This window comes from Capsicum annuum, unplaced genomic scaffold, assembly GCF_002878395.1.
Source record: "Capsicum annuum cultivar UCD-10X-F1 unplaced genomic scaffold, UCD10Xv1.1 ctg70512, whole genome shotgun sequence".
NCBI classification, from domain to species: Eukaryota; Viridiplantae; Streptophyta; class Magnoliopsida; order Solanales; family Solanaceae; genus Capsicum; species Capsicum annuum.
Window position 1 is genome coordinate 1 of NW_025880251.1, and position 23,417 is coordinate 23,417.

General features: G+C 30.0%; 1 protein-coding gene across 1 annotated transcript; it reads right to left on the minus strand.

The window, feature by feature from the left end:
* Positions 1-14,714: 14,714 nt before the first annotated feature.
* Positions 14,715-15,483, minus strand: LOC107841616. The gene is made up of 2 exons (XM_016685478.1): positions 15,365-15,483; positions 14,715-15,003 (listed from the first exon to the last, which is right to left on the minus strand). Exons 1-2 carry the CDS (start codon positions 15,481-15,483, stop codon positions 14,715-14,717), a joined length of 408 nt encoding a protein of 135 aa, XP_016540964.1.
* Positions 15,484-23,417: the final 7,934 nt, after the last annotated feature.

Genomic DNA, 23,417 nt, shown 5'->3' on the forward strand with positions numbered 1-23,417 from the left:
CCAGGTTCGGTGGTGGCTAACAAAGAAAATACAAAATTTAGTTACAACAAAAGAGATTCAGAGACTAGTATTGAATATATTAAATTTTACATTTACAATTGAAGTAATTAGTACTAACAAAAATGTTATTGCAGATTACATATCAAGACAAAGCTACACAGACTAATATAATAGAAGATGATTCTTTAGAAAAGATACTCAAAACCCTAACTACGCTTTCAATGAAAGTGAACAATATGGGTAATGAAATAGAAAAACTAAAGACTAATGAAGTTAAACTGAAGTCTGAAGCTACAAATCAGCTAACTCAGCAGTGTGCAGAGCTATGTCGATCGGAAGACATTAAAATTCCAGAGCTATGTCGATCGGAAGAAATTAAAATTTTAGAGCTAAAAGGAGACATTGGGACACTCCATAAAACCCATAACGTTTACCAATCTACAATTGCAGGTACAAGAAAAGGAGTTAGTGGACAAAGATGCCAGAACATGAACATGAATAAGATATTTGAGAAACCATTTATACCAAAAATACAAAAAAGACCCCTTGTATATACCCCCACAAATTACCACATATCGAGATAATTTGAACCAAGTTAAAAAAATTTATGACCATCTAGCCCAAGGATACATAGAAAATATCTACAAAGTATAAACTTTTCTAAACCTTAACCCCAGAGCTACAGATATCCAAGAACCAAACACAAACTATATAACCCAAAGATTGCAAGGTCATAACAAGCTAATCGCACTACCCAAAACTAACCCAAGGTTAATAAAAACTTGTTTCGACTATGGATTATTAAATACCATATATACACAAGATGGAGAAGAACTATCAGCTATGGAAGAATTACATAAAATATTCACCACTTATAAAAGAGTAACCAAAGGAAATCTGTTTTATATAAAGTTTTATACTGCACCAGCAGAGATATTATACGACGAGATCAAACCAGTTATACAAGTTGTAAAAATAAGATTAACCAGAGATATGATTATACCGGAAGATATTGTACAACAGCCAAGGATACCCAGAATTGAGATACCTGATTTCTACGCAAATAAATGACTTATTGGACTAACTACAATTATTCAAGAATTAGCAAATAATTATATCAATGGAAATCCAATATGGAGCTATTATTCAAGAGACCATAAAATGATTTTTCAAATTCAAGAGAACTACGACAAACAGATGTGGAAGATGTCAGACAATGGATAATGACGTTACTTAACCTAGAAAAAAATTACTACAAGCGCAATTAAGAGAGGATTTATTTCAGATGGATTATTAACAAGATATTGCAAGATAATTGGACACAAATATCCAGACCATCAATATTCAAGATGTAATGGAAAAGATAATATTATCCCAGAAGTCCAGCTAGAATAAAAGGAAAAAATCAACCATGAAGATAAGGACGCCAGCTAGACACGAAACAATAATGGAAGAGATAAAAGGACAAACTATTAAATTGTGAAAGTGACATGTAGATAACTTTCACAATTTCTTGTAAGTAAATTGTAAATTATTGTATAGGTAGAATCTTAAGCACTAATAGATTTTTGTCTTTTAGTACTTTAAGTCATTTTCTCTTTTTTTAAGATGTCAAGACTTTTTGAAACCTACCATAATTAGCTTTTATAGATGTAAATAGGATAGCCTTTCTTTTTTTTACTTTTGTAACATCAGGAAGAATATGTAGGAACCATGTAGAGTATTCATTTTCTCATTATAAATAAAGGCATGGAAGGCAGAAGAGAAAGCAAGCCTTCATGCATTAAAGCAAACACTTTTCTTTCACAACAAACTTTTAAATATTTATTAAAAACAAGTATATTTCAATGGAAAAATATATGTATGAACAAAACTTAGAATTATCAAACCTACCAGAACAGGTATATTTATTTATGATTATGAATAGCTAAATTCATAAATTGCTAACAATCATGATATGATAAAATAATTCCATGTTAGTTTCTTTATAGTAGAATTATTCAAAAAATAGCATGTTAAGAAGTTTATTAGCAAAGTGAAAGAAGAGAAAAATTCCTAAGAACTATGCCATCCTAAAGGTGAAACCGGTGAGGCAAGAAAGTTGTGATAGGGAAGTAGCCAGAGTAGAGGCTCTGTTTAAGGGAAAAGTATCCAGATTACCATGCTAATAGTGACCGAAGAACATGTTATTTAAGAATAATCTAGTATATAGTAATCTAAAATGATCATACCTTGTTATGTGTATGATTGAAGGGAATATTTTGAAAAAAAACATCATATGAAAAATGAATACTTATTTATCTAACGAAATGGTAGATAAATTTAAAATACTTGTTTTGTATGTACTTAAGGATATAGAAATTGTAGATATAAGAAAATCATATTGGAAAAAATATTTGATAAATATTTTATGACTAGAATAAATTACATACCTCACCTACCTAACTACTCTTATAAATACTTACATACCAAACCTACACATCAACCATGATAAATTATGTATATTTAGAATATTAGAAAATGGATATGAAAAATATACAATTAATAGAAAAACTAATGAAAACAAATTTAGAAGAATATATGAGAACCAAAGATATAAAATATATAGAATACCTTAATGAAAATATAGAAGAATTAATAAGATTAAAACAAACAACTAAAGAAAATTATGAAAAATATTTAATTAACCCACCTAAATGACAGATACTTTTAAAGTACTAGTTTTATACATACTTGGAGATATAGAAATTATAGACGTAAAAAAAATAATATGGAAAAAAATATTTAACATTGAAGATGAAGAGTTAGATATAAATCAGATAGAAGCTGAGTTAGAAAAATATACTTAAGTGATGAAAATCACTATTACTACCTACATAATTATTCAGATGGTTATTATACAGATTAAGAAATGCTAGAATATATTCAAAGAGTTAGAGAAAAACAAAGTTGGATATATGAAGAAATTAATTATAGAAACCATCTTAGAAAAGGAAGAGAATAATTAAAAGAAAGATTAATTTGGATAAATAAAATCATGAAACAACTAGAATCAAAAGATAGTTTAGAATATGATTTAGACATAGAACTATTTATAGAAGAAAAAGACAGGATAATTAACAAAATAAATAACCTAGAATTTAATATTAGGTATAGTGCAATTAGAATAAATTATTACAAAGAAATTTGCAGTATCACAACTACTTTAGGATAAAATGATAGACTATGAGTATTTAAAATATTAGAGACAAGATATGGAAGAAATAAGAGCAACAAAGATACTTATGAAAGAAAATTTAATTGAATATTTTAGAACAAAAGATATAGAATATTTAGAATATCTCCAAAATAATATAGAAGAATTACAAAGACTAAAAGAAAAAACTAAAGAATACTACAGTAAAACTTTTAATCAATTACCACATAATCACCCTCTAAGATATAAACATTAATAAAATAAAATTATTTAGAGAAGTTAAGAAATATCCACACACAAATAAAAATAGGTCCATTAGAATTATAATAGATCTATTTATCTATTTATTTACCCAAGTTATCCGCACCCCCCAACAATTATATAATGACATTAAATTAAACAAAATCAAAGAGAAATAAGGAGAATCGACCTTTGATATAGATTTTTACTTTTACAATGACAACAAATAGAACAAAATATGCATTCATATTTATTGGAAGAATTTTCATTCGATATATTTTAAGTAATCTATATTTAAATAATATGCATTCATATTTAATGAAAGAATTTTCATAATTAAGAATAACTATTAATGAGTAATTACACTATTATTCTATATTAGGAAATGAATATATGATAGTCTTGAATTCAAAAAGAGGGTAGATTGAGAATAAATAAATATTAATTTTTTTTAAATGAATATTACTACACAGAAAAGATTGCATAATGTTTATGGAAAATAACTACTAAAATTCCATAGTCCTAATTAATATTCGAAGTCAAATAAAATTTTTCCTTACAAAGTTATTCTTTAATTGACCAATTATATAACCTTATATATGTCTGTAAGAATAATTTCAAATTTTAAAATAATCAAAATTGAAAAAGATACTTCGTTTAGATGAACAAAAATTAATTAAAAAGAATTAAATTATCTTATATAAAACTATAAACGTGCATATCAATAAAATGAATTAGGAATAAATATTTCTTAATAATAAAAATATCAATAAAAATTTATAATAATTTTTATATGATGAAATGTAAGTGTGAGTTACTAATAAATTAGAATATATGAAATTGAAGTATTAAGATAAAGTGAATACTTATATGACAAAAAGTATTTACGATTTCATTCAACGTAAGTCAATTAAGGAAGTATGACAAAATTAATTGAGAAATATAAATAGAAAAGGAATAATCAATTAACAATTATATACATATATATGGAAAAAAATACTGTACCAACTGCAATTAATCTAGAAGTTCTAATGTCATAACAATAAAATCAATTAGTAAATAGTAATAATGTAACTTATATGAATAAGATTATAATAATCAAAAAGTCATTTCAAAATACAAAAAAATATTATGAAATAGATGTTATCCCTTAAAAAATATACGCAATTAATTAATAATAATATTATTTAAAAAATATTTATGATTTCACTACAATTTAGTAAATCAAGAAAGTATTACAAAAAAATCAATTGGAGAATAACTAATTAATAATCAAGTAACTTATATGAAAAATATTATTATGACAAATGAGTCCTTCCAAAATTAAAAATATTATGAAAAATATGTCATCACTCAAAATGTGTATATAATTAATTTAAGTAACAATACTATATAAAAAAGAACATTTATGATTTGATTACAATTGACTAAATCAAGAAAGTATCAAGAAATATCAATTAAGAGAATAACCAATTTGGAATCAAATAACTTATATGGAAAAAAATTATAATAATCAAAGAGTTATTCCAAAATTTAAAATATTATGAAAAAGATGTAATCATTCAAATGGTAACTTTGAATTACAAAATGGAAGAAATTTATTTTAATATATTTCAAGAAATTTTATTTAAAAAATATGCATTCATGTTTATTGGAAGAATTTTCATTCGATATATTTTAAGTAATCTATATTTAAAATAATATGCATTCATATTTAATGAAAGAATTTTCATAATTAAGAATAACTATTTGAGTAATTACACTATCATTCAATATGAGGAAATGAATAAATGATACTCTTGAATTTAAAAGGAGGGTAGATTGGAAATAAATAAATTTTAAAAAATTAAAATAAATATTACTACACAGAAAAGATTGCATAATATTTATCAAAAATAACTACTAAAATTGCATAGTCTTAATTAATATTCGAAGTCAAATAAAATTTTTTCTTACAAAGTTATTCTTTAATTGACTAATTATATAACCTTATATATGTCTGTAAGAATAATTTCGGATTTTCAAATAATCAAATTTTAAAATGATACTTTGTTTTGAAGAACAAAAATTAATTAAAAAATATTAAATTATCTTATATAAAAATTTAAACGTTTAGATCAATAAAATGAATTAGGAATAAATATTTCTTAATAATAAAAATATCAATAAAAATTTATAATAATTTTTATATGATGAAATGTAGGTGCGAGTTACTAATAAATTAGACTATATGCAATTGAAGTATTACAATAAAATTAATATTTATTTGACAAAAAGTATTTATGATTTCATTCAATGTAAGTCAATTAAGGAAGAATGACAAAATTGATTGAGAAATATAAATAGAAAATGAATAATCAATTAACAATTATATAAATATATATGAAAAAAATATTGTACCAATTGCAATTAATCTAGAAGTTTTAATGTCATAATAATTTACCACTGTATAAGAAGGCTATACTCAGTAAAAGCTAATTAATTTCTGCCATAACATGTTGAAGAAAATGAATTGTGCAAGTGATTTTTGGCACAACTTATCTTATCGTAATAATCGCTAGAATCTCAATTTACTACGAATATTATTTTAGAATAGATTTTTCTTGATTTATCAGGTTAACTAATTAAATATACAGGTTATGTTGCATATTCATTTTATTTTTTACATGTTTGGTGAAAAATTTATGAGCCAGTATACATGTACTTTATGTTCTATAAAAAAATATAATCTATACTCTTTGAAAATTTAAGTTAGTGATCTTTTAATATGTCATACATCTTTAAGGACTTCTAAAAATTTATCTTGGTCAAAATGTGCAATGAAAATTTTAGCAATAACATAAAAATTTAAAAGTTATACATTAAATATGAAGAAACTAATATTGATACTAGATAGTTGATTTTCTTGCATAGCAAATATTGTTGCTTTAGATTTTAGTGCGATAATAATATGGTTTCAAAAATTAATAAACTATGATACTAAATTACTAATCCATTATATTTATATATATTATGATTAACGCTTGATTTGTCTATATTATATTTCTATATGTTATGATTAACAATTAAATTGTGTGATTTTAATAGTATATTAAAAATTTTGTGATATTGTATTAGGAACGATAGTTAAGTGACCTTTGTAAAAAAATGATAGCTGTATAACTATCTATGAAATTTACCGGACATTAGGATTACTATCTCAAAAGCTATATATCGAAGATCAAAATTTGGGTGAGTATCTCGTGGCTGATGCTCAATGGGCAATGCTCAAATTCAATAAATCAAATACTTATGAATATTGATTTTTTTCAAGCTCATTATATTTAAATTCTTTCTGCAAATATTATTGTACTTTTACGAGCATATTGTACTAATGTGAAAGTAAAGGTCAAATATTATTGTACTTTTACGAGCATATTGTACTAATGTGAAAGTAAAGGTCATTTATCATTTTTTATTTATAAACATTATGCTACAAACTTTCTTATTTTTTGTTTTAATTAATATAAACAGGCAATGAGTTCAATCATGTGTATATTTATATTTGTAATATCTTAGAATATTGTAGATCTTTGGGTGCAATAATTATTTTGATCTACTTTATATAATATAAAGAATTAAGATGAAAAAGATTAATATCTTATTGTACTATGAACATGAGGGGTTAAGTCTTAGTTGAATGTTCTAAAATGGGAGGGAATTCAATTTTGATAGTGATTAATATTTATAATTTCATTCAAATTGAGTAAATTGAGAAAATATGATAGGGTTGATCGAAAATAGAGTTGAAGAATGAATATTCAAACATATGAAGGACTAAACCATTTATTCGAAAAAATAATATACAATAAGATTCATTAATATTTGTTGGTCCATTATCATAAGAGAATAAGTGAACATTGTGAAATCATGCAAACATGTTAGGACTTTAGATAATGTTATAAGTTATTTGTTGAAAAAATGGTAATAAGAAATTTATATGAGAGAGGAAAAATCGTCTATTATTGAGACTTTGCTCAAAATATTTGCCTTGACGCAAAAATAGTTTAAATATACAAAAAAAAAAAAATTACTATGACTAAGATCGTGCAAAGAAATACAAAATTTACTTTGAAAGAAAAATCTATTTAGACAAGAAAAGAGAGAGAAAACTCCTTTCTTCCTTTTGATAAGAGGGTGCAAATTAAAATATTTAATATAAAAGAATTTAAATTTCAAGTTAAAATTTTACAGAGAAGCCTCATGTGCATAACACTAAAACATATATTTCATTAGTTCTTTGTTTTTCTAACCAAATTTAGAAGTAAGTCACTTAACTAATAATAGCTATGTTAAATATGCATTTTCTTTTGTAATTATATGATTTTCTTTACAAAATAAATCAATATATATCAAAATATTATCTAATATTCTCAAATATTTATATTACAATATAATATTATTTGCACTCGGATACTAACTTTCGAAAAGAAATGTTTAAGTTTTATGCAATTAATGATATTAAGTTCAATATTTTAATCGTTATTTTTTGTATTGCATAAATTTATTAATTTCAAATACGTGAACGACATTGAATAAAATTTTTATTATATAAAATTAATAAGATAATAATTTCTATAATTAATTTCATTTAATATCAACCGCGCATTGTGTGGGTACTAGTACTAGTTTCTCTATAAAAATAAAATAGGTCAAATAATTTTTTTTGTATGGTCAACGCTAGATATGGTCACTAGCCTTAAGCAAAGATACTATGTAAGCACCAGTTAAGGAAGTTAAACATTTTTCTATAAATACTTCCTTTTATATAACAAATATTTTTTTGTATCTCCTCTTTCTTATATCTACGAAAAGAATTCTCAATATGTTGAAGAAATATATGATTCAATGGCAGATTCCTGTTACGGTATAATTGATGAAGTTCATGTGGTGCTTGTTGATGACGACGAAGAGTTTGTTAGTAACATGGTTGATTTGCTGAAGTCTTATGACTATAAAGATGACATCTCTAAAAATAAATCTTGTAATCATTGATTCTATGATACGACTAACTTCTGTGATTTTTTATATATGATTTAATTAATATGATTTTTTTATGGAAAAATTTCAGAAATAGCAACTCTTTAGCCTTAATTATAACTTTTATAGCAATAGTTTCATAATTACGAAAAATAGCAAATTGTATTTTGTATTTAAGTAAAATGTTGCTATATCAATACATATACAAATATATATGTATTACTCATAAATACATATGCACAATTGAAAAATACATATTCTTCCATTATTATGAAGTGGGTAAAATATTACTACTTTTGCTGTAAGCTGTAATTTTTAGAAAGTGTTACTATTTATTGTAATTATAGTCTTATGGATGCTAGTTTCTGTAATTTTTCCTTTTTTTTTTATCTCATTTGTGACTTAAGCATCTATCTCTTTTTAGAATTGAATTATATATCTTGTAAATCTTTAGATTTCTATTTTTTCTTGTTGTCATAACACTATTTTCATATTTTTATATTTGTTTTACTAGTTAATAAATGAGTTTTGCAGGGTTATAATGAGTCAAAGTAGATTCTCTATTTTGGTTCTTAGTATAAGTAGATCATACACTCGATTAGCTTCTATGTCCTAGGTGGGACATAATTTTATGTTAATTTTAATAATTTAATCAACTTACATTTGAATTTTACACTTGATTTTTGAAGAAAAAATTATTCTTTTTCAATTGATGTGAAAATAAAATTAATTTGATCCCTCGATAATGACTTTCAAATATGTAGAGCTTTAATTTATACAAATTTATCACTCATTTTAGAAAATAATTTTGTTAGTTGGTGAAGATAAAAAACAAGAAAATGGAAGATAAAATAAAGAGCAAGAGAAGGACAAGATAAGATTTGATTTTGGCTAATTGACCATGAGATAATTTTTTTTTTATCATTTACTAAATTAAGATTAAAAAAAAGTGGAGAGATTTGATCTACATAAAATAAAAACATTGTCTTTCCTTTTTTTAATTAAAAATTGTCCTCTTAATTTCAATGAGTTTTTTCTATTTTGTTATTCAATAAAATAAATCTCACCTCTTAAAAAGTTTTTTTTTAAATTATTTTTAATCTACACATGTCATTTTATCCTTTTGGCCACAGATGGACCTTGAATTTTAAAGTATTTTAATTTTATTTTTTCTTAATTTGAAATGAATAAATTGAATCTGGCTTAATGATTACTTGCTAAATCATTTTGATGGAACAATCTTAATGGTCATTTTACTACTTTCTATATTTAAATTTTTGAAGACAATGGACATTTTTCATAATATTTGAGAGAGTTGGTAAAGTTGTATTTAACTTACCTAAAAACTATCGTTAAATGGTAATTTTTTTTGAATTATTTTACTCTACAAAAAAGGCATATAAGTGACAATTTTTGTATAGTTTATTTTGGTGTGTTATGACTTTTTTCCTTATTAGTTTTGATTATTATTCATTGGTTTGTTCTATGTGCAAGGTGCGTTAAATTATTTTGACTTGAATTTCTTTGCTAACTACTTTTGTAGGTACCATGTAATACGCAGGCATAAAGTAATCTGCTATTATTAATAAAATAAATAATAACAATAGGAATTATACTTTAATTTATTGGCATTAAAAAGATACATAGCAAAATCTGATAGGAAAAAGGAAGGTTTTTTTCTTTTCAACTTTTAGAAGCTTCTGAAATTCAAAATCAATGTCTAAATAATGAATCATTTCATTTTAGATACTACAATAACAACAAATCTAGTGTAACCCCACAAGTGGGGTCAAGAACAGAATAGGTGTATGCAGATTAAGGTAGTGAAATTATTTTCAATAGATGCTCAACAAAAAATAGTTGAAAAAGACGACAATAACACAAGCATGAACAACGACAACAAAAAACAGTAGTCGAGGATAAAGAATCAATTGATAGAAATAAGAATTTTAGAAATGAAAAAACCAAACTAATACTAGTACCCGGGAAAGGAAAAGCAAAACACTCAAGTACCTATTAACCGTCTATCTGATTCCTCGACCTCCACACCCTTTTTTATCAATGGTCATATACTCATTGAGGAAAAGTCATATCATGTCCTGACTAATTATTGGGTTTTAGTGAAATGTGAATGGAAAATGGAGAAAAGAAAATGAAAGAAAAGTTAAATATATGTTCACTTTATGAAAGGAGTGTTATCCCACATTGGTTGGAGAAAGAAAAATCCTTGCTCTTAAATATAGAAGCACCCCTTTATGTGGATAGTGAGACAAGAAGAAGACAAGCCTCGATCCATCGTTGTCGCATGCTCGACTCTGCTTCTACTATGGATTTGGATTTGAATTTGTCAAATGACAGATCATTTGAAACTTGAGATTTAACGATGTTTTAATCCAAAAATTTGATACAAAAATATTCTCCACTTGCGGACGCACAGAGCATTTGTCGAGGCATGTCACAATGCACCTCGAAAGAACACGACCCTTTGAGGCACTGTTTGGAAGTGAAAATAATAACATGCGAGCGAAGGTCACCATCTGCGTACAGATAGACTCTAAATTGTCAAGTTTTGAAGAAGAACAAGAAAAGAAATCATATAAATATGTTGGAAGCAACTTGAAAATCGGTCTGTTATGGTCACTCAATGCAATCTAGTTGGAAATCCAAATGAATGGTGGTTTGATTCATGAGCCACTAGATATGTTCTCAACAATGTTCTCCATGTTCCTATTATTAGGAAGAACTTAGAGTCAACAACATTTCTTGTTAAAAATGGGTTTAAGTGTGTGTTTGTTTTGGAGAAAGTTATAATAAACGAGTATGAAATGTATGTAGGAAAGGGATACCTCAATGAGGGCCTTTACAAACTTGATGTCAAATGAATTGTGGTATAGTTGAGGCTTCTTCTTACTTTCTTGAGTCAAATGAATTGTGGTATAGTTGTTTAGGATATGTCAATTATAAAACCTTGTAAAAATTAATTAGTTGGGAAGTTTTGCCTAATTTTGAGTGCAATAAATCAAAGTGTCAAACATGTGTTAAATCGAAGTATGCTAAGCATCCGTATAAGTCTGTTGAATGAAATTTCAATCCCTTAGTTGACATTTGTGATATGAAATCAACACTATCCCAGTGGAAGAAAATATTCCTTAACTTTTATTGATAATTGCACTTTATGTTTACTTGTTGATAGTAAGGATGAAGTAATAGAAACCTTTAGGCAATATAAAATTGAAGCTTAAAATCAGTTGGATAAAAATATTAAAATGATAAGAAGTGATAGAAGTGCGGAGTATGAATCTCCTCTTGTAGAGATATATTTGAAAAATGGAATTGTCCATCAAATAACTGTCGCGCATTCACCTTAATCGAATAAAATTATGGAAAGAAAAAATCAAATATTGAAGAAAATTATGAATGTCCCATAGAAAGATACAATCAATTCCATAGAGTGTCCCATAGCAAGACACAATCAATTCCATATGAGAAATAGAAAGGAAGAAAATCCAACTTAAAATATTTCAGAGTGTGAGGGTGTCTAACCAAAGTCCAAGTTCATATACCCAAAAGGGTTAAAAAAAGGCCAAAGATATGAACTGTGTTTTCATGGATATGCTACAAATAGTAAAGCATGTCAATTTTTGATTCACAAATCCAACTATTCGGATATCCATGATAATGCGGTAGTTAAATAAGATAATGCAACAACAATAAGAACAACAAACCCAGTGTATTCCCACACAGTGGGGTCTGGGGAGGGTATAATATATGCAGTCCATACCACTACCTCTGGAGAGGTAGCAAGACTGTTTCTGATAGACCCCCAGCTCAGGATAAAGAATAATAAGAAAATTAATAATAGAGCATGAAACAAGATGACACAATAGAAATAAAACACCCACATGGTAATACCCTATACTAACAAACCAAAGTTACCCCACCCACTTACCCCCACCCTAAAGCTCTCCTAACTACTAACTACGACCCACACACAGGTACTAACCTTCTACCTTAATCCACGTCCTCTAAACCTTCCTATTTAGGGTCATGTCCTTAATAAACTGTAACTGCTCCATGTTATATCTAATCACCCTCCTCCAATATTTCTTTAGCCTACTCCTACCCCGCCTGAAACCATCCAAAGCCAGCCTCTCACACCTACGAACTGGGGCATTCGTGCCCATCCTCCTCACATTCCCGAACCATCTTAACCGAACTTCCCGCATCTTGTCCTCCACCAAAGCCACTCCAACCTTCTCCCGAATACTCTCATTCCTAACCCTATCACTCTTAGTAAGCCCACATATCCAATGCAACATCTGTATTTTTGCCACTTTCAATTTTTAGATATGGGCATTCTTTACTGCCTAACACTCCACTCCATACAGCATGACCAAACGGACTGCCACTCTATAAATTTTTTCTTTAAGTTTAAGCGGCACCTTCTTATCACACAATATTCATGAGGCGAGCCATCACTTCATCCAACCTACCCCAATACGGTGGAAGATATCCTCATCAATCTCACCATTCCCCTAAATCATGGACCCGAGATACTTAAAACTATCCCTCCTACCCACAACCTGAGAATCCAACCTAACTACCACCTCTTCCTCCTACCTCAAGTCACGAAACTTGCATTCCATATACTCTGTCTTGCTCCTACTCAACCTGAACCCTTTGGACTTAAGGGTTTATCTCCAAACCTCTAATTTATCATTCATACCTCCCTGCGTCTCATCAATTAATACTATATCATCCACAAAAAGTATGCACCAATGCAACTCTTCTTGAATATGCCACAATAATACATCTATCATCAAAGTAAAAAAAAAGGGCTAAGAGTCGATCCCTGATGCAAAACTGTCAAGACAGGAAAATGCTCTGAATCTCCTCCCGCTATCCTCACCCAAGTCTTAGCTCTTTCATAAATGTCCTTAATCGATCTGATATATGCCATCGGGACCCCACTCACCTCCAAGCATCTCCAAAGAAATTTCCTAGGAACTTTGTCGTAGGCCTTCTCCAAGTCGATAAACACCATGTAAAGATCCTTCTTCCTTTCCCTCTACTGCTCCACCAGTCTTTGCACCAGGTGAATTGCCTCCGTCGTCAAGCGAATGGGCATAAAACCAAACTGGTTCTCCAAAATAGACACAATCCTCCTCAACCTTTGCTTGACCACTCTCTCCCAAATCTTCATAGTGTGATTCAACAACTTAATATCCCTGTAGTTGTTGTAAATTTGGATGTCACCCTTATTTTTATATAAAGGAATCATGGTGCTCCACCTCCAAGCCTCAGGCATTTTTACAGTCTTTAAAATGTCTTTAAATAATTCGATCAACCACCTTAAACCAGCCCTGCCAGCAAACTTCCAAAATTTCACAGGGATCTCGTTTGTCCCGGTCGCCCTACCCCTTCGCATCCCGTGAATATCCTCGCTGACCTCCTCCACCTTAAAATGCCTACAATAGCTGAAATCGCGATACCCCTCTGAGTTCTCCAGCTCCTCTAACACAATGTCTCTATCCCCCTCATCATTTAAAAGTCTATGAAAATACGACTGCCATCTTCTCTTAATATGAGCATCCTCCGCCAGCACACTACAATCCTCCCACTTAATGCATTTCACTTGGTCAAGGTCACGATCATTCCTCTCCCTCGCCTTAGCAATCTTATACAATCTTTTTCCCCACCTCTTTCCTCCAACCCCGCATACAAGCTCTCAAATGCTATTGTTTTAGCAAGCGTAATTGCTAACTTAGCTTTTTTCCTCGCTAACTTGTACTCCTCCCTATTTGCCTGTTTATCCTCTTCATCCTTACTCTTAACCAACTTAGCATATGCCCCCTTGTTTGTGTTCACTTTCTTCTTTGCTTCTTTATTCCACCACCAATCCACTTGACCCTGACCAATAAGGCCCCTCGATATACCCAACACCTCTCTAACCATCTAATTGATACACCTACCGTCCCTATCCCACATGCCATCCACGTCCTCCCTACACTCCCACACCATTAACTCCGCCACCTTCTCTTCTATCTCCAGTGCACTTACCGGAATCAAGCCCCCCACTTTATTCTAGGTCAACTCTCCCTGCCACTTCTCTTCCTATCCTTCTTTAAGCCCAAATCCATCACCAAAAGCCTGTGTTGGATCGAAAGGTTCTCACTCAGAATGACCTTTCAATTCTTACACAACGCCCTATCCCCTTCCTAAGCAACAGAAAGTCAATCTAAGTCTTAGCTATTGCGCTTCAGGAAGTGACCAGGTTATCCTCCTTCTTTGAAAAGCTCGAATTCACTACCACCATTCCGAAGGCCCTTGCAAAATCCGGCATAACAAATCTCTCTTCATTCCTATCCCCAAAACCATAAAACCTATGCACATCGCCATAGCCTCCCGATAATACCCCGATGTGACCATTGAAATCGCCATCTACAATAATCTTCTCAGAGCTAGGAACACATCTAACCACCTTGTCCAAAGCCTCCCAAAACCGATTCTTCTCCTCCCCGTCCAAGCCTACCTGCGGCTCATAAACACTACGCACGCTCAGAGTAAACCCCCCAATGACCAACTTAATCGTCATCAACCTATCGTTGACCCTCTTAACCTCCACTACTTGCCCCCTAAGTTCTTCATGTACTAAGATGCCTACTCCATTCCTATGTCTCTTACTCCCTGAGTACTAAAGCTTGTAACCATCCACATCCCTAGCCTTAGATCTTACCCACTTGGTTTCCTAAATATACAGAATATTAATTCTGCTCTTTCTAAGAATCTTCACAAGCTCTATGGACTTACCCTGAAGGGTCCCTATGTTCCAAGACCCCCACCCTCACCTTATCTATGCTAGTAACACGTCTACTTTTACCACCTCTCACTCCATACCCTAACCCCTACCTAACACCATACTTTGTCCCCAGTCCCAAACCAGCCCTCTCTTTTTCGCCCACCCCCAAACCAGCCCTCCCCTCTTCCCCCACCCCAATAATTACCCCAGCCCTAGCTCCCTCAGACATGATCGTACCCCATCATCGATGCCCAAAGCCACTACTCAAGAAAAGAAACCAACAAAGATATAAACAAAACTAAGCTATGCTAGAAATCAAAACTAAACTAAGATAGAAACAAAACTAATAGCAGGAATATAGAGCACACTAATAGCCTTGCATCAAGAAAAACAAAACAAATAATAAAATGCAGGGCAAGTCACCAATATACGACAACAGATAATCCCAATAAATTAAATACAAGTTAGGATATAGAAGATAATATAAGAAATAATACGAAAAAGGAAATAACAAAGGTTAGAAGTCACCAGGTTACACTTGTAGATCGAGTCCTCTTTTCTTGCATGGTATGTTGGATCTCAGCAAACTGATGCAGAAAATGGTCGCTGGGATTTTATTGCCTGAGCTTCATCGGAGTGCCACCGGATTTAGATTTGGTACTATTAAAATCAGATCTGGATGAAATAGTCAGAACCTTCAGATGGACCCGCCGGAATCGGTCGCCTGTGATCGAGGCTGCGCGCTACCAATGTTGCTGGAGTCGAGCCATCGAAATCAGATAATGCGAGTTTTTTTAATACATTTATCCCTGTAAGGCCAGATATGAGTTTTTTAATGAAGGGTTTAAATGACCTAGGGATAAACTAAGGAAGAATGAACTTAATGAAGAGAAAACGTTTTCTTTTAAATCATATTTTTTAATATTTCTTCTTAAAAATGATCCTCAAACATATAAAGAAGCGATGTTGTCTACAGACTCATCATTTTAGAAAGAGGTTGTTGATAATAAGATTGATTCAATCTTGAGCAACCATACTTGGGAGTTGATTGATCTTTCTCTATAAAATAAACCTTTAGGTGCTAAATGGTTCTTCAAAAGGAAAATAAAAGTTGATGGTACTATTGACAAATACAAGGCAAGACTTATTGTGAAAGGCTTTAAAAAAAGAAGGCCTTGATTATTTTGAGACATAATCACCAGTAACAAGGATAACGTCCATTTAGATGTTGGTTACATTAGCGGAGGTATGTGATTTTGAAATCTATCAAATGAAAGTGAAAACAACTTTCTTATATGGAAAATTGGAGGAAAAAATTTATATCAAACAACCCAAGAGTTTTATAATTCCTGATAAGGATAGAAAAGTGTGCAAACTTGTTAAGTCACTATATGAACTAAAGCAAGAACCAAATAATGGCATGCGAAATTTGAATAAACCATGTTGGAAAATGGATTTAAGATAGATGAGTGTGATAGATGTGTTTACTTTAAAAACACTCCAAATCACAAAGTCATTGTTTGTTTGTATGTGAATGACATGTTAATCATCAGTAGACATTTTTGGCATAAATGCTACGAAATGAATGCTTCAGCACAAGTTTGATATAAAAGACCTTGGAGTTGCTGATATGATCTTAGGAATAAAAATTTATAGGACTCCACAAGGGTTGGAATCATCACAGTTTCATTATATCAAAAAGGTACTTGGAAAATTCAAGTATTTGTATTTTAATATTGCCAAGATACTATTGGATGTGAGCTTTGCACTTTGAAAGGAAAAAATGTGAAAGTGACTCACAATTATAATACACAAGAGTGTTGAAAAGTTTGATGTATATCATGAATTATACGCGGTCTGATATAACAGATGTTATTAGTAAATTGAGTCGGTACATGAGTAATTTAAATTAAACTCATTGGGAGGCAATGAAAAGAGTTTTGGTGTATCTAAAACATACTCAATACTATGCTTTGCATTATAAAATATTATACAGTAATTGAAGGATATAGTAATGCAAATTAGATCACTGGATCAAATGAAGTAAAATTCATGAGTAGATATATATTTACTTTAGATAGAGGAGTAGTCTCTTGAAAATCATCCAAACAGACATGTATTGCCCACTCTATAATGGATCTAAATTTAGTGTGTTAGATAAAGTCGGTGAAGAAACTGAATGACTCCAAAATTTCTTAGAAGATACTTCTTATTGGACCGAACCTTTAGCACTAGTATGTACTTACTGTGATAGCCAAGATGTGATAGATAGGGTAGGGAGCATAATGTATAATGATAAATCTCGTCATATAAAATGGAGGCATAATACCATTAGAGAACTACTCTCTAGTGAAATTATCATGGTTGACTATGTGAAGTCAAAAGATAATGTGTTGGTTCCACTAATAAAAGACCCATCTAGAGAGGAAGTTAAGAGATCATCGAAGGGAATGGATTTACAGCCTAGGACAAGTCATCATTGTGGTAACTCTACCTAGCAGACTAGAGATCCCAATAGCTAGCTTCAAGGATATCAAATAAAATTGTGACTGATGGTTCAATACTGTCAATTAACTCAACCCATTCTCATGATGAAGACAATGTTAAAAAACAAGGATAAGGCTTATGGTTTGAAGCTTTTTAAAAGTTTCTAACTTTGACAATTTTGACCAAATAGTTTGATCTAGAGGATTAAACATTTAGGAATCACCTATTTAAGAGTGAAACGGAAGTCACTTCAAGGAGAATGAAAGTAAAGACCTATTCTCTAAGCTCTCATGACACCATAAAGTGTTCATGGTTGAAATGAATAAGGTCATGAGAACCATAAATAGTAAAAATTTGATTGTGTGACTTGTGTTGTCTATGTTAACATTAGAGTTTGATGGTTCAAAGATATTACATCTATCAATTGGCCGAGTGCATCCTATGCAAGCTCACTACGAAACGTTCAATAAGAAACCTACTTATTCATATGCAATTAGTCTTTGCTTGTAGATTATGCATTTGCCCATATTTTTTTTTGATGAAATAGCCATTCCCCATTCATGTAGGGGATTATTGGGTTCTGGTGAAATGTGAATGAAACATGGAGAAAAGAAAACTGAGGAAAAGTGAAATATATTTTCACTTTATAAAATAAGTGTTCTCCCACATTAGAAGGAGAAAGAAAAATCCGTGTGCTTAAATATAGAAGCACTCATTTATGTGGATAGTGAGGAAAGAATAAGACAAGACTCGTGTTGTCGTTATTGTCGCTCGCTTAATTTGACTCCGACTTCAGCTTTCTCTTTGAGTTTGGATTTTTAAAATGATCTGTCGAGAGATTATCTTTTTGAAACAAAAATCATTTAAAACTTGAGAGTTAACAATATTTGAATCAAAAAATCTAATACGAAAATATTCTCCATTTGCAAACGCGCACGAGCATGTGCGTACAAATGTCACAAAGAACCTCGATGGAATGCAATCCTTTGAGGCATTATTTGGAAGCAAAAAAATAACCTGGGGGCGCATGTCACCATTTGCGGATGCATATGGGCTCCGCAGATGAGGCAGTATATTCTATTTTTGCATGTGTACGACTATTGCTTTATTTCTAAAGCACCACCTTCTGTCTATAAATACCTAATTTTTTCTCAGGTATATGCACGAAAATTTAAAGTGAAAATACTCTTTTTTCTTGAAAAACTCAAGTGTGATTTATGAATCGTTGAGTGTGTTTGTCATTCAATAGAGTTTGAGGTACTGTCATTCTATCAAAGTGATTTATTTTATCTTGGGAGGATATATTTCATAAACTTGGGTACTTAAGCGGAATAATTTTCTTAAGGACACATGGTGAATTCGGTGGACTTGAATCTCCTAATCTTTATCTCTTTCTAAACGTCTGGTTTTTCTATGTTCCAGAAAATAGTTTGACTTTATTTTGTTGATGTTTATAAATTAGATTGAACTTATTGTTAAAGTTCAAAGTTGTAAATAAAGAGTTACAACTTCATTTGATTGTTCATATGTTAGTTTGAACATGTGCTTGAAGTTATTGTTCGAAAATACAGATTTTACTAAACCCGGAAAACTAGACTAATCACCTTACCTAAATACTTTTTAGTCTTACATCTACCCTTCTTAATCACTCTATGACCAATATATTGCACCTCATTACCAGCGCATTTGCACATCTCCTTTTTACATTCTAGAACCTTCTCAATCTTACTACCCTCATCCTATAATTCATGAGGGTCACTGACATCTTGGCCTGACTATCTTCCTTCCTAATCTTATCTCTCTTTATATGCCCACGCATCCATTTCAATATTCTCATCTTTGCTACTTTCATCTTCTGGACATAGAAATTATAGACCGGCCAATACTCTACCCCATATAACATAGTTAGTCTAACCTGCACTCTATAGATCATGTCTTGAAAAAATGACATCACATTTATATCACAAAATACTAAATATGAGTCTTCATTCCATCCACCTGACCCAATTTAATATGTATCATCCTCCTTAATCTCTCAATTACCTTGGATTATATAAAATTCCTCTCTTGGGAATGACCACGCCTGCTTTGTGGGACATAAAATTGAACTTATACTTCAAGTACTCAGTTTTGATCCTGCTCAATTTAAAACCTTTAGACTACAAGATCTTTCTTAGGAGATTCCACCAAGAACTTCTATTGCTAAAAGAGCTAATTCAAGTGCAGTACTTACTGTAACAAGAACAACATGAACTCATTCTCAAGCACTTGCAGCGACAATGTGGTATTCTCTTCCACGCAGCCTTTTGGACCAACAGCCCTCTGTCCGGCAGGCTATTTCCGTGCAACTATGCTTTCTGTAGTCCTCGCTATGCCAGCAATAGGGAATCCCTCTAAAATCAAACCGGAACTCATATTTTAAACAACAGAGAGAAAATCCGTGGATTCATATTTTATCCTCATGGGAAGCTTCAAAAAGAGAAGACCTATGCCGCCTATCTCCACATAATGGAAACCATTGGACCGCACGAGAGCCCCCCGTATAAACGAGTTTTATCAGTCTTGCGTAACTGCGAGTTTCCGCTAAGGGGTCGTGGTCTAGGCTAAATTATTTTTATTAGAAAGTCAAATCTTCAACCTCGCATTATTGTCTCTTTGTATATTGTCAATTAGTAGTATACCATCAATAAATAACATGCACTATGGCAGCTCCTCTTGAAAGTATCGTGTCAAAATATTCATCATCAATGCAAATAAAAACACACCTTCACTGTAATCTATTAATAATTAGTATTTCCTCCGTTTCATAATAAATGAATTGTTGAATTTTGGCACACAAATTAAGAAAAAAACATAAACGACATAAATTTAACACAACTTTCCATTTTTACCCCCTAAAAAAAAACCTTGTAATACCTTTTTAAAAGTTAATTGGTTGTCAAATCATAAGGATAAATTTGAAATTTTTTTTAATGATTCACTTATTTTAAAATATTAATAAATACCCCAACAATTCACTTATTCCAAAATGGAGGGAGTATAATAAGTAATGCCTTTTTTTTCTAGAAAATGTACTTTGTCCATTTGCAATTTAGTATTTTATAATAGTTGATGACTCTTTTGTCGGCTTATTATTTTATCATGATTTGTACTGTTGCTGTCGAACGTAGTGATGATTTTATATTTAATTAAATAATACTCCCTTCATTAAAAAAGAATGACCTAATTTGACTTGACACGAAATTTAAGAAAATAAAGAAAACTTTTAAATTTATGGTATTAAATTAAAAATATGTCAAATATACCAAAATACCCTTCAATCTTGTGATCTTAAACATGTCATGTGAAAAATTAAAATTAAAAAGTTACTAAAAAGAAAAAAAGATCATTCATTTGAAAATGGACTAATAAGAAAATTAGTTCATTTTTTCTAAATGGAGGGAGTATATAATATATGATTCATTTAATAACACAGAAATTCATATTTCTATTGAACTTTATTTTTCAGTTGTATTAGTCATCTTATCAATGTCAAAACATAAATATCATTATCAGGATAATAGATTAGTGCTATGAGAATAGTAAAATCTATTGATAAATTCTTTTCTCTTTGCTAAATCTTCTAAACTTATAGTTGCATATTTATGAAATAAGATTATCTCAAAAAACTTATCCTATTATCTATGGGTGTTGATAGCAATCCTTATTCAGTATTTGTTATTGACAAATTTTATATTTGAATTTGAAATTTATTTTTGTAATATATTCCTATATAATTTTTATTCTATAATTCAATTATTTATTATAAGTAATATCGTATATAATTTTATCATGTACATATCTAAGATTTTACTTATCGATTATGATACAAGATTATAAGTTGATTTATTGGGCAATTACATAAACTGGTGTATAGCAATAAAACCTAATAATTTCTAATTGAATTTGTGTATAAGAAATAAACAAAACCTTATGATAATTCTATATAAAGTTTTCTTCGCTAACTTTCAAAGAGCATTGATACATTTATGGTGGTTGGTACGGCTTTAGATGCAATGGCAATGCTCTCCAAAGGAAAGCAAACAATTGATGTGATGATACTCAATATCCATTCATCAAACACGCTTTCTTTTCACCTCTTAGCTCGAGTTGTGGCCTTAGATATAATTTCACTCGGTAAGTATTTATTATGTCTTCACTTATGACGTCCAATGTGGGTAAAGTTAGTATTGTAACTAATGCATTATAAAAATTAGCTATAAAATTCACAATTATTCTAGCATCAAATAATTTGTAGATAAATGATTTGCTTATAATCCATCGTGAAATAGGGTTCATAATGACTTTTGTTGTTTGACAACATAAATTATTAAAAGCTAATTTCTATTTTTATATGATAAATGATTGTTTTTAATATTACAGATAATGAATTATTAATCTAATGAATAGTCAAATTAACTATTCACATAATGTATAGTGTAATTTAATTCTAATTGGTAGCTTCTTGAAATAATTATGCAGTTGTATGGGATGAACAAAACGAACTCGTAGTAAAGAAGGCTTTTGACGAAGGAGCTTATCTTTGCCTTAAAAAGCCATTTGATAAGGACATTACCAAATACATCTGGAAAATTGTTGTAGGAGAAAAAATAAAAACAGAGAAAGCAAGAGAAGGATTCAAAAATAATAAAAATCAGATGAATAAGATCGTTAAGTGAAAGAATTGCACGGAATGGACTGAGGCTCTTCATGCCAAATTCATGGAAGCTGTACAATTACTTGGTGAAGGAAGTAAGTTTACTTCACTATTAATTAAACATTTTGACAATTCTTTTAAATTAAACGGTATGGACAGTGAAAATTTATACTTATAGTCAGTGTTAACTTGTTTGAAATAAGACATTGATTATTGTATTTATATGTTACTCGACTTGATATGAGAATATTGTAGTTATTATTTAAATTCACATTCTTTTAAAACATGTAGGATGCTATCCCAAGGAGATTCTTGAGGTTATGAATGTGCCTGGTCTTACTAGGACGCAAGTTGCAAGCCATCTCCAGGTACGTTTTTAAGATAAACTAAGTGATTTTTTTTTGTATTAATTTTGTTTGTATGGTAAAAAGAAAGTTATTTTGCAAAAATTGTTTTCATTTAAGTTATTTTTTCGTATTTGGTTATTAGAAAATATTTTTCTTGAAATTTTTTTAATCAAATACTTATGTGATAAGCTATTTCTTTTACAATGTCTTAATTTCAACTTTATATCAAAACAAAAAAACTAATTTTACTACACTTTCATCAATAAATAATTAGGAATTGTTCTCAATAGTAATGCATAAAGTCCTATCAAACCACTATTTGATTAAGGAGAATTAACTATATTTTCTTACATGTTTATTAATTATTCATTGCTAACATTTGTTATTTTGCAATTCAATAGACGAATATTATTATAAATCTTTAATTCACATTGTATCAAAATATTTTTATTATTCTCCAATTACCAAACATCAAAAATATTTTCTATTATAAATGACTTCAGTCATTTAAAAAACATCTATATAACAATTAGTTCAGATGATAATTATATTTATGATTTGATTTTTATAATTATTTTCTTATAAAACTTCTCAGAAATGTCGTCGCAATGATTGGAGATCTCCGGAAGAACG

Excerpts from the sequence above, each read along its gene's own strand:
- LOC107841616 (XM_016685478.1), bottom strand. The coding sequence starts at position 15,483 with ATGTCTGAGGGAGCTAGGGCTGGGGTAATTATTGGGGTGGGGGAAGAG. Across the intron at positions 15,004-15,364 it reads GGGACAAAGTATGGTGTTAG|TGTTTATGAGCCGCAGGTAG; the intron begins GTAGGGGTTAGG and ends GAGCGTGCGTAG.